This window comes from Lepidochelys kempii, chromosome 4, assembly GCF_965140285.1.
Source record: "Lepidochelys kempii isolate rLepKem1 chromosome 4, rLepKem1.hap1, whole genome shotgun sequence".
NCBI lineage: Eukaryota > Metazoa > Chordata > Testudines > Cheloniidae > Lepidochelys > Lepidochelys kempii.
This window is the reverse complement of record NC_136383.1, coordinates 38,157,986-38,170,462: the sequence shown is the minus strand read 5'-3', so window position 1 is coordinate 38,170,462 and position 12,477 is coordinate 38,157,986. Positions and strand designations below refer to the sequence as shown.

The following is a 12,477-nucleotide window of genomic DNA, read 5'->3' as shown; positions in this document are numbered from 1 at the left end:
TCATATGGTGGCTAAGTTCAAATATAGTTTTTCACGTCATTTAATCATTCTCCATGGTAGGTGGACTGAAAGTTCAGTATCAATGATGTAACTATTTCAGAACAAGCTTTGCAGCTTAAGAAAATGGATCTAAAGTAACAGTGCTGTGACAAAAGTTAGCAAACTACATATTTAAGAAGGTACTTACCTGGCCCCCTACCACCACTTGCTTGAATAGGGCTTCTACTGAATGCTGAATTGTCTGTCTGAAATTTTTTAATGCCCTTCTGACTAGCACATTCTCCAAATCCATTCTCTTTTGTGAGATCTGACTTTGGAACGGATGACTTCTCAAATCCTACAACATTAAACATAATTAATCTTCAGAAATGAAATTCTTGCTCATTTAGATCTTTACCACATTTATTTTTAATTCCAAGAATTAGAAAGTTTAGTTTTGGATCACTAAGTTTTACTTAATAGTTTACTTAATAGTTTGTGGCATACAAGAAGATTTTTGTAATATGTTACATATTATGCAATTTGCCAAAAATAAATATGGGGATGGCATTCAATTCTGATTTTCTTCCTTGAGATGGCCACCATCAGGCAACAGTGCACAAAGTGAATGGGAACAGGCCAAATCCAATTTTCCTTTCGTCATCACTTTCAAATTTTATAACACAGATAGGACCACTAGAAAACAACAGCCAAACACTACAGAGTTGAAGGGCTAGATTCTGACCAGGCACAGAGACTACACTGCCCTTCCATAATGAATCCCTAAATAAGATGTTTCCTGCAACCTCAAGGCTTCAAGGTTATGAACTGTTATCACTTGCTCACAGTTTTTCCTCAAAACATTTTTTCAGTTTTATCCTATTTTGGGGGTATCAAAAAAACCAATACAAATATACCGTCACCCATCTACTCTCATGCAGACAAACATGCCATGACTACATATTCAATACTGTTTACCAAATAAATACAATTAGTTATACTATTTAGTCACAAACAAAACAGAACCCCACACAATAGAAAAATCAAAGTTCTCTCTTTCTCGGTTAAGTGAGATCACTTAGGTCAACGTAAGACCATAACAGCAGCCATACTGGGTCAGACCAATGGCCATCTAGACTAGTATCCTGTCTTCCGACAGTGGCCAATGCCAGGTGCTTCAGAGGGAATGAACAGAACAGGTAATCATCAAGTGATCCATCCCCTGTCGCCCATTCCCAGCTTCTGCCATACAAAGGCTAGGGACACTTCAGAGCATGGTTTTACATCCCTGCCCATCCTGGATGATAGCCATTGATGGACCTATCCTCCATGAGGTTATCTAGTTCTTTTTTAAACCCCATTATAGTCTTGGCCTTCACAACATCCTCCAGCAAGGAGTTCTGCAGGTTGACTGTACCAACTTAGAGAAGTAAGTTTTACTATATTCTTCCAATGTGTAATTTTAGTTTTTTAGCCATGTGAATTTTTACAGTTAAAGAACGTTTCTAGTTAGGAATCCTTTAACTGTGTGTCAATCTACATTTTTACATTTGCAACAAAACATTATTTTTGATAGTTCTAATGTTAAGTATACACACACCAAATGCTATCAGGACATTTAGATAATTATTGATAAAGGCACTTAAGATCAGGACAGCTAATCAATTACCCCCCAGATATTGGTCATATTCTATTAAAAATGGTATTAGTCAAAACTTTTATTACCCAAGTCATCTCCATGTCCTGCAGCTGCTTTGTAATGAGACCAGTGAATGATATGCTTAGGAGCATCTTCCGTTGATACAGCTGTACCATCTGGGTTAGCATAAAATAGCAGCAATGGCTGAAAGTGACATCGAATGCACTTGGAGACCACATCTTTCCATTTTGTTCCAACCTAATAAGAAAATGCCCATATTTTTGCAAATATAAAACTAATTGGTACTTAAACCCAAATTTCAGCATATCTTTATAAAACAAAGACATTTTACATGAATTGAATGTCTGATCCTGAAAACACAGAACAACTGCAGCTGTACTATTCATTTTAAATGTATGCAAGTTAGGGCAGAAAAGCAAACATTTGCATATGAGTCAGCATAGTAAACATCAACACATTACAGATACCAGCCAGAGTTTATCATATTCATTACTTATTAAACCTATATTTTTAAGAAAAATCGCACTAACATCTACTATCCAATTATTGCACATTTTAAGAACAGTGAAGTTCATTTTTTTTTATAACACTTAAAACTGACTTGTCAAACTACTTTTCATGAAAATGAGGACATTTGTTTGCATTTTAAGTCTGGTGTCAAAAGACTAAGTTCTGTTTTAATGCAGAAAAAATATTTGGGGCGCAACGTACCATTAAAAAAATAAAGGTCATTAAATCTAGCAGCAATAATACAAAGCCTACCTCTTTCACATTTGCATCATCGAACAGCACCCACTTGCAACTCTTCGTATGAAAGGCAAAGGCACAGTAATGTCGACTCGTGTAGCAAATCATACCCACAAGAAAAAGTTCACTATTTTTGGCCTGTTCATCTGTAACCCTATAGAACAGCTGTAAAAATGATTATGTATAGATTAAAGAAAAAGCATGTCTGAGATTGTAAAGTTAGATTAAGTCAAGGCTGCATGCATGTCTTCTTGTGTGTCTATCTGCATTATGACAGGAGTTACATGAGCATGTAATTTCTAAAGTATCCCTGCCTCATTCTGTGTACAAGATGACTGATGCTCAGAGAACTAATCCATTGTGTGATGGACAAGTATGTTTTTAGGACTTTTGCTTCATTTGCTGCAGAAATTTGAAGGTATACAGTGAATGAGGTGAGGACTGCAGGAAAAGAAAGGATGGTCTCATGGTTAAAGCAGTTGAATGTCACCATAGAGAACTGATACTTTGGAATCACTTAAACCAAGTTTTCTACAAGTGGCCACTCACTAGGTGTTCATTTTCTGGGTACTCAATGTCGATTAGACCTGTGCCTTGAACATATAAAACACTATAAAAATGCTATGAAGTCTGAAAATCAGGCCCTAGCCATCTCAAGTTAGCAGACACTTGACAATTTTGCCATTACTCTCGATGCTTCAGTTCCCCAACCATAAAATGGGGTTATCATCACTTTACCACAGATGTGTTGTGAAGATTAATATAATATTAGTTCACACAAAATATACTCCCTGATCTATTTTTTAAAATGTTAATTGTAATTCCGAAGTTAGGTATATATCAACTTATTTTAAGAGGAAAAAAAAAAGATACGAGGAAAGGCATGAACATGATGCATCAGCTGTTGGGACTGAAATTTTAAAAACAAGATAGATTAGTTTTAATTCAGATACCCCAGGAAGATAAAGTTGTGTTGCCAGATTCCGCATGACATCTTCTGTCAGGTCAGAATGTTCCGAATCCCAGACTAAACCAATTGTCACAATCTCAGGGCAGTTCATGAGAACACGACGGATTTTTATTTTTTGACCACAGTTACTCTAGAAGAAAAAAAAGTGACACACAAAAGAGTGAACATGCCAACAACTTAGAAAATGAGAAAGTTATTGGATGACCAGAGTAAAAATAAAGAAGTTCCACACTTCTTTCCTAGCCTCAAGTTTAAATTTATTACCTCTAAATTGTCAGTAGCAACCATGAAGACATGTAATCGCATACTGTTATAAAATATTGGACACACATCCTGATCATGTCATCTTCAATGTTAGCTAGGCTTCATTCCCCCCAACCGCTTATGGCAAACTTATGAGATGGAGGACACTGACTTTATTATTATTTTCTTCTCTTTGATCACTGTTTAGTATTTTTCTGGAATATTTCTCTATGGCCCTGAAACAAACAGTACTAGAACACAAAGGCAGACAATTATATGAGAGAGAGAGACAGAGTGAGAGGAAGGCAGGCATAAGCAAGAAAGAGGAGACTTGAGATGAACCAAATGGAAGACAGTCTGTTTTATCAAGCCATACCACTACCAAAAACCAGCCTAAAGGAAACTGCATTTAGTCAGCATTTATCATTCAGGTTCATCAAGTACAGCCATGTAAGTAAGTGAAGAGCTTCAACTAACAAAACATGGACTTAAGTACCTCATTTTCACAATGGCCATTTGTGTGTCAACAATTTTGTATGTGCAAACCCTCATACACAGATGATAGCTGCATGCATAGGTAAGTACTGAAACTGTCGCTCAAAGAGTAGATAAAGCGTTTGCATGTTTAAAGTTGAGCTGCACTCAAATGCAGTTCAAAATATTACTGAATCTGAATCCTAGGAAATTATTTCCTGTGTCTAAACCACAGAAATGTAAGAATTGTTTATTCTGTCTACTTACAGGGCACTTCCTGAAGTCATCAGTAGTATTTGCTGCCTGTAGCAATTCTGCAAACATTTCTGGCTTGAGACGCTCATGCCTTTCCATCATTCTGTCAACTTCATTGCTGTAAACATGAAATAAAAACACATTTCATTAGAAATCATTCACCTTAATAGTAAACAGATTTAAACTACCTCAGTAATGCTTCAAAAATTTAGTGTGGCAACGTATACCTAAGAATTAATGCAATTATTTGCCAATATTTTTTCTTTAGTGAATTTATTTCTCCTGAAATTGTAGATTAATCAGCCCCGAAGCCCTCTGTCAAGATAGGAGGGTTATAATGTGGACTGCAGACAAGCACACGTTTCCCTACAATTGCACTGCAGTGTGTCTTAAACCTGACCCGATTATGTTTCAAGTGAGAGGGTAGTCCACTAGGAACTATGCCATAAAATTAGTTGATCTTAGTAAAGAGTCTGCTGAACAGCAGAATTTTTGTATGGAATAAGTTAACTTTAACCTCTTACTGAAATAATCAGCTTGAAAAAGTTTACAATTGATGGAAGCAAGAGGTGACTCATTAGAGGTTAACTCTAATGTATAGTAATTGTTTTCAACCATAGGAACAGAAATACTGGGTCAGACCAAATGTCATCTGACAGTGGCCAATGCCAGGTGCTTCAGAGGGAACAAACAGAACAGGTACTCATCAAGTGATCCATACCCTGTCACCCATTCCCAGCTTCTAGCAAACAGAGGCTAGGGACACCATCCCTGCCCATCCTGGCTAATAAATTCATGGAGGATAGGTCCACCAATGGCTTATCTAGTTCTTTTTTGAACCGTTATAATCTTGGCCTTCACAACATCCTCTGGCAAGGAGTTCCACAGATTGACTGTGTTGTGTGAAAAAATACTTCCTTTTGTTTGTTTTAAACTGCTGCCTATTAATTTCATTTGGTGACCCCTAGTTTGTTTTATGAGGAGTAAAAAAAACTTCCTTATTTACTTTTTCCACACCCGTCATGATTTTATAGACATCATATCTATCCAAGCTGAAACGTCCCAGTCTTATTAATTTCTCCTCATATGGCAGCCATTCCATACCCCCAATCATTTTTGTTGCCCTTTTCCGAACCTTTTCCAATTCCAATATATCTTTGAGATGGGGCGACCACATCTGCAATCAATATTAAAGATGAATTTATATAGAATTTATATAGAGGCAATATATTTTCTGTCTTATTATCTATCCCTTTCTTAATGACTCCCAACATTCTGTGTTAGCTTTTTTGATTGCCACTGTGGGAACACTGCTATTTACCTCTCTCCATTCTGAAAACTGACCATTTATTTCTAACCCTTTGTTTCCTATCTTTTAACCAGTTACCAATCCATAAGAGGACCTTCCCTCTTATCCAATGACTGCTTACTTTGCTTAAGAGCCTTTGGTCAGGGACCCTGTCAAAGGCTTTCTGAAAATCTAAATACACTATATCCACTGGGTCCCCCTTGTCCACATGCTTGTTGACCCCCCCCTCAAACAATTCTAGTAGATTGGTGAGGCATGAGTTCCCTTTACAAAAACCATGTTGACTCTTCCCCAACAAATTATGTTCATCTATGGGTCTGACAATTTTGTTCTTTATTATAGTTTCAACCATTTGCCTGGTACTTAAGTCAGGCTTACTGGCCTGTAATTGCTGGGGTCACCTCTGGAGCCCTTTATAAAAATTGGTGTCACGTAAACTATCCTCCAGTCATTTGATACAGAAGCTGATTTAAATGATAGGCTACAAACTACAGTTAGTAGTCCTGCAATTTCACATTTGAGTTCCTTCAGATCTCGAGTGCATACCATCTGGTCCTTGTGACTTATTACTGTTTAGTTTATCAATTTGTTCCAAAATCTCATCTAATGACACCTCAATCTGGGACAGTTCCTCAGATGTGTTACCTAAAAAGAATGGCTCAGGTTTGTGACTCTCCCTCACATCCTCAACCATGAAGACCAATGCAAAGAATTCATTTACTTTCTCTGCAATGCCCTTATCGTCCTTGAATGCTCTTTTGATCATCCCCACTGGTTGTTTAGCAGGCTTCCTGCTTCTGATGTACTCAAAAAAATGTTTTGTTATTACTTTGAGTCTTTGGCTACCTGTTCTTCAAATTCTTTTTTGGCCTTCCTAGTTATAGTTTTACTCTTCATTTGTCAGAGAGAGTTTATGCTTCTTTCTGTTTTCCTCACTAGGATTTAAACTTCCACTTTTTGAAGGATGCCTTCAAAAACCATGAAAGGAAGATAAAGTCCATCAGGCAGGGAGTTTGCCCATCAGTTTTCATCTCACTTCCATACAAGAGTTCCCAGTACACCAAGAGAACATTTTAAAAAAATATTATGTGCCCTTCTCTATGCTGTTTTATGGATATATAAAGAAGGCCTGAAGAGTTTATTTCCAGTGTTTGTGGAGGGATTTCTTATATTATAAAAACCTCCACATGACCCTCTCTATATAAACAGCTCCACTTTCAGGTAACGCACAAAGTTCACAAAACACACAGACACACTGGAGATACTCCTGCAAAACCAGAGGAGACCGGACCTGATGACATTAGATTAAAAAAACCTCTCATACCTCAAGGAAAAGCAACAACAAAAATTAAGAATCCTTTGCATGTCACCTTTAACTATTTTAGGAATATTCAAGAGTTTTTCTAATAAGAGAAAATTTAAGACAAGCATTTGAATTGGCATGCAAACCATAAAAAAAAAAAATCACAATTTAATTTAAGATTCCACCATCTTTCTTGTCACCTGGGCTCATAACCTTGTCATTTTTCACTCTTTTCTTTCACACTACTAAATCCTGTTACTTTTCCAATCTATAACTTCTCAAAAATCCATCATTTCCTCTCCATTATCACAACTAAAACCTTGTCTGGTCACTGCTCATCTCACTCTTCAACTATTGAAACATATTTCTCTCATGCCACCTTCCTGCCTTTTACCCCAGCATATATCCATATTACTGCCAGTAGTAGACCAGCTTGTCTGCTGTTCCAAGAAATATACAGAAGTGTTTATACAAATATAAATAAGGAATCTGAAAAAGATACAGTAGTGGGCAGTAGGGGAGAGGGATTTTTTGCATTACTACTCGTATTTTAGTGACCATAAATTTTCCATCCTTCTCAGAAGGCTAGCTCCAGTAGGTGTTTGATCCTCCTGCAGCAGTCAATGACACAGGTGAAATAAGCACTGCATGAAGTATTTTTTTATTACTTCAAATTAAAGAGCAGTCAATTTAGAGCACTTCCTTGTTCAGTGACAGGTTAAACAGAAGGGAAAGCTAGTTTTGCACCATATCCTTGATTCTGAATACCTCGATCAAGTCCTCTCCACCCTCTTATTTGCTATTTAACATTTTTTTTTTTGGATCATTTATCATATGTCAATTTCAGCAAAGAAAAAACATACAAAATATGAACATTTATAGGACTAATTTGCATGGAATTTTGAATTTTGCAGGGGAGGGAGGAGTTGGACAGGGGAATGAGGAGAAAAGGAACTTACCACAGGGCTGTTGTAGAAATGTAGCGCACAAATTCTGTAAAAGGCAAGGGATCTGATGATGCCCCACAACTTCGGCATACACACTACAAGTAAAGAGGATGTTTTTATTTTCACAAATTCATAAAATTGGAAATAAAACAGATAAAGTTGTAACACAAAGATCTTACCTGTTCATATAGTGTCATAGCAAACTTCTGATGAGTGATGCAAGATTTAGAAGTGCACATGTCTGTTTCACAGCTTGGCACAAGGTGGAAATGAATTCTCTCAAGTATATTTTCCTAAATGAAATGACGACGTTGTAAATAGCTGGATTTTTATCTCTTATCAATTCACTTTCTGTGAACATTACCAGTAGTGTATTATTCCGGCCACCGCTCCTGTTAGCTCCAGCAAATTTACCTCCTAAATGTTGGCAGGCAATTTGCATTGATCACTATCCTGGTTCATGACAGCCTATACCCAATCAAAGTTTCTAGCATTAAGAAAACAGAACTGCAAAATAAAATTAGTGTTACCTGAGTGGCCTTCCAGACTTTGGTCTCCTTTGTAAAAAGTCAATTTATAAGCTGGGACCAAAGTTCTCCTTTCTGCAAGAAGTACCTTAAGGGTATGCCTACACTGCAACATAAGCCCGGGCTCAGACTCAGGCTTGAGCCCAAACCTCCATTCCATCTACACACAAATTGCTCAGACTCAGCTCAAGAGTCCTAGGGCCCTGCAGAGGTGGTAGGTCTGAGCCAGAGTCAAGCTGGGATCCGGGATTCAAACTCTATTGCTATGCAGTGTAGATGAAGCCCCCTCGACTGGGGTCCCAGAAGTCCACCAAAAGTGTCCCACAATCATAGAAATGTAGGACTGGAAGGGACCTTGAGAAATCATCAAGTCAGCTGTGACAAGGACCAAGTAAACCTAAACCACCCTGATTGGTGTTTGTCCAACTTGTTTCTAAAAGCATTGAACAATGGGGACTCCATCTCTATCCCTGGAAGCCTATTCCAGAGCTTAACTACCCTTATACTGTAGTTAGAAAACTTTTCCTAATAGCTAATCTAAATCTCCCTTGCTGCAGATTAAGCCCATGACTTCTTGTCCTACCTTCAGTGGACATGGAAAACAACTGATTACCATCCCCTTTATAATCCCTTGGGCCAACTGCCTTTGTCTTCTCTATCCCAAGAATTTCCAATTGACTCCAGAGAAATGAAAGCAACCCCCTACTAATGTAGTTCACCAGTTTGGTGAATCTGCATTTAAACCATTGTCACCTACTCGGTAGTTGAAGCAAGGCTCAATGGCATAATCATCATGGATCAGTGAGAAATACAAAGATGGAACAGAGACGCAATGACAGATGATAGCTGATGTCTATGAATGCAAAGAAGTTTCTTGTCTCCACCACTGCTATGACAGTCCAGATAGTCTTGTGAGAAAGAAAGGAGTTAATCTATGTCAGATCTAAAAACTAAGCTCAGGTCCTGTGTGGGACCTTCACCCTGCCGTGAGAAGCCAGGGAAACCCCAAGAAACATGACCCCGTCCCTTTGAATGCATGGCCTCATCCAGCATGGGAGGAGCTAGAACTGAGGCAGAGACCTGGAGAAGTGTGTAGTGGGGTCAGAGTGGCCTCACATCATATTTTTTCCCTCTTTTACTCTGTTTACAGGATGGAGGGGAGAGCTCTGTATTTTCCTCTGCTTGAAGTGTCTGCATCACAGGGTATCATTTAAGTCTCTTCCCCCCACCCCCCCGCCGAGCACTGTTAGGAGCGGTCATCATCCTGAGGGAAGCGCTACCAAGGGGCTTTGTACTGGGTGTGCCTGCCAGGTATTCCCGTCTTTACTCTGATGGAGGGCAGTTCATTCAAGGACTTTGAGACAGTGGATGGAAGACGCTGAATGTTTTCTTGAAGAGAAGTCCCTTCCCTGATTCAAGAGCAAAGAAGGGTGTTGAGGTTAAAGACCTGGAAATGCTCTATGGAAGAGTTGAAAGTCTAGTGCTCTGGCTTCCTCCAAGTAATATTGCTGGCAAAAGAACTCTGGTTCTGAACATAGGAAGGAGCTCTGTGGCACATTCATACTGAGAACTGGCCTCTGGAACTGAAGAAATCTACCTCTTGCTCCTTCCCTCACCAGGCTTTTGCTGGTCCCTGTTGACTTCCCAAGAGATCCTGTTATAAGTTTCTCTTCCAAAGATCCAAACAAAGGCTCCCAGAAACAAAAGTAAGCCAGTATAGTGTGCCAAGCTAGATGATGATAGTGTTAAGTCTCCCCTTTCCTATCTTGGGTGGCAGGTGTGAATTCTTCTAGCAGCACTGGTACACATCCAAGAGACACTGGATTCCCTGTGTGGTGTGATCAGGAAACTTTGTGGACTTGGCTTCTCTCCTAAAAACTTGCAAATTAATCTATTCACCCATCTCCTTCTGCCCAGAAAAGACTGAGGCTGTAGGCAAGGCTTTGTACCCGTTCCCTGTACATGAAAATAGTAGTGCAAATCCAGGAGCAGAAACACTTTGTGCTCAGACACTATGGTGACCGTGGAGGGGGGGAACCCTACTGGAACCACATAGAAACGTACTCTGCTGTTTGTGGTACTGAAGCTGTCCAGAGTATCTAGAACAGAGGTGGGCAAACTACGGTCCAAGGGCCACATTCGGCCCATGGGACTGTCCTGCCTGGCCCTTGAGCTCCCGGCCAGGGAGGCTAGCCCCCAGTTCCTCCCCTGCTGTCCCTCCTCCCCCACAGCCACGCCGCCGTGCGAGCGGCGCAGCTTGCGCCCTCCCACCCACCTCCCAGGCTTTCCAATAAGCCAGTACTGCTGCTGTGAGCAGCATGGTAAGGTGGCGGGGAGCAGGGGATAGATAAGGGGCAGGAGGTCCCAGGGGGCAATCGGGACAGGGAGCAGGGGGGTTGGATTGGTCGGGGGCAGTCAGGGTATGGGGAACTGGGGGGTTGGATAGGCATGGGAGTCCCGGGGGGCCTGTCAGGGGGTGGAGGTGTGGATAGGGGTCGGGGCAGTCAGGGGACGGGGGGGGGAGGGTTTGGATGGGTCACGGGTTCTGAGGGGACGCAGTCAGCCGGCGGGAAGTGGGAGAGGGCGGACAGGGGTGGGGTCCAGGCTGCAGAGGCCCTCCATACAGTTTTACAGTTTGGCCCTTGGGCCAAAAAGTTTGCCCATCCCGATCTAAAAACTGAGGATACACCACAAACTGCAGCAAGAAGGGTCAGTGCTAGGTCGGCACAAGTTGTCGAACAGCTAGCGGGTGGAGCTAATCAAGCTAGAAGAACCAAGAGGAACAGTGGCCCAGTTGCAGACTGGGACTGCTCCTTGCAGAAAATTAATCTAATTATAGTAGGCTATAACATGAATCAAAATGAAATACTATTAAGCTTGATATCAATCTTGTTAATCGATACAAACAGCACCTCAGTAACCAATTACTGTAATTAGTTACTAGATCACTTCCATGCAATCAGGTATCAAATCGGTGCATTACAAACAAGCAAGTTTTTCTAAGCAATCTTTTCATTGCTTTTCAGAGTATGAGAAACAGGGCCAAGTCCTCAGAATTCAATGGAGATGTGCCAATTTACACCAGTAAAGAACTTGGCTTACGTTTCAAAAGGTCTTGTCCCATCAGTTTCATTATGAAATATGAAGGAGAGTAGTAATAACTTAAATGAAGCAAGCAGTAATTTTTTATAAAGCTGCTCTGAAAATCTTAACCATATTGGGACAGACGGAATGTTTACTTAACAGTCATGTAGCACTACATGGACACAAGGTGATTTATTTTCACTAAGGAGCTTACAATCTAGATCAATTTACAAAAAAAGGAGAGAAAGTGTGTCAGCCATCCCAAATTTGTGCATGGAAAACAAGAGTTGAAATACAATAAAGATACAAGTTATTCATTGGAGTCTACAAGCCATTAGAAACAATTTGAAGCTACTGGTACAATAGTGTGCCCCATCAGGGATGACAGGATCTGTATGAAAATTTAAGACTCTCTCTACATTAACATTTTTTCAGGGATCTCCCACCAATGCAATGAGCAACTTTACATGACAGCATGGTAAAAGAAGTCTATCTTTGTCTACATTAGCATTCCCACCATTGGTTCTAGTAACACTCTGGTGCTAAACAATAGGAGGATTTCAGATAAGATTTGCCTACATGAGCATTTAAGACAGACATACCTCAAATCATACCTCAAATCTATGATCAGCAGGCACCATTTCATGTTATATAATATTTGAAGCAATTACCTTTTGTGGACAACCCTCACATTAAATGAGCTAAACACCAGGCAACTGACTAGTCTACATGTCCAGCGAAATATTTCTTAGATGTGTGAGCTATGTTTTAGTACATGAAATACAAACAGAAATGGCTATGTCACACTTATTTAATCTAATGAAAATGTGAGTTTCTTTCACTGTGTTAAGCACATCTCATTGATCAAGAGTATACTGTATTTCATTACATTAAAATAGCAACTCAGTTGGGTAATCTGAAGAGCACAGTTCAAGTCTTAGAACTGCTGACTGGGTTCAATGCTCTTTCTGTACTGAAC

The 12,477-nt window shown here is 39.8% G+C and overlaps 1 protein-coding gene across 3 annotated transcripts in view; it reads right to left on the bottom strand.

The window, feature by feature from the left end:
• USP53 (ubiquitin specific peptidase 53) overlaps positions 1-12,477 on the bottom strand; it is a 70,228-nt gene that overhangs the window by 25,257 nt on the left and 32,494 nt on the right. Inside the window, exons 5-11 of one of the 3 annotated variants that reach the window (XM_073340994.2) lie at positions 8,067-8,180; positions 7,900-7,982; positions 4,341-4,446; positions 3,340-3,486; positions 2,402-2,551; positions 1,705-1,876; positions 188-337 (exon numbers count right to left, since the gene is read on the bottom strand). In XM_073340994.2, coding sequence (XP_073197095.1) covers positions 188-337; positions 1,705-1,876; positions 2,402-2,551; positions 3,340-3,486; positions 4,341-4,446; positions 7,900-7,982; positions 8,067-8,180 — 922 coding nt within the window. The remainder of the gene's footprint in view (positions 1-187; positions 338-1,704; positions 1,877-2,401; positions 2,552-3,339; positions 3,487-4,340; positions 4,447-7,899; positions 7,983-8,066; positions 8,181-12,477) is intronic. The other 2 variants (XM_073340996.2, XM_073340995.2) reach the window with 2 other exon arrangements.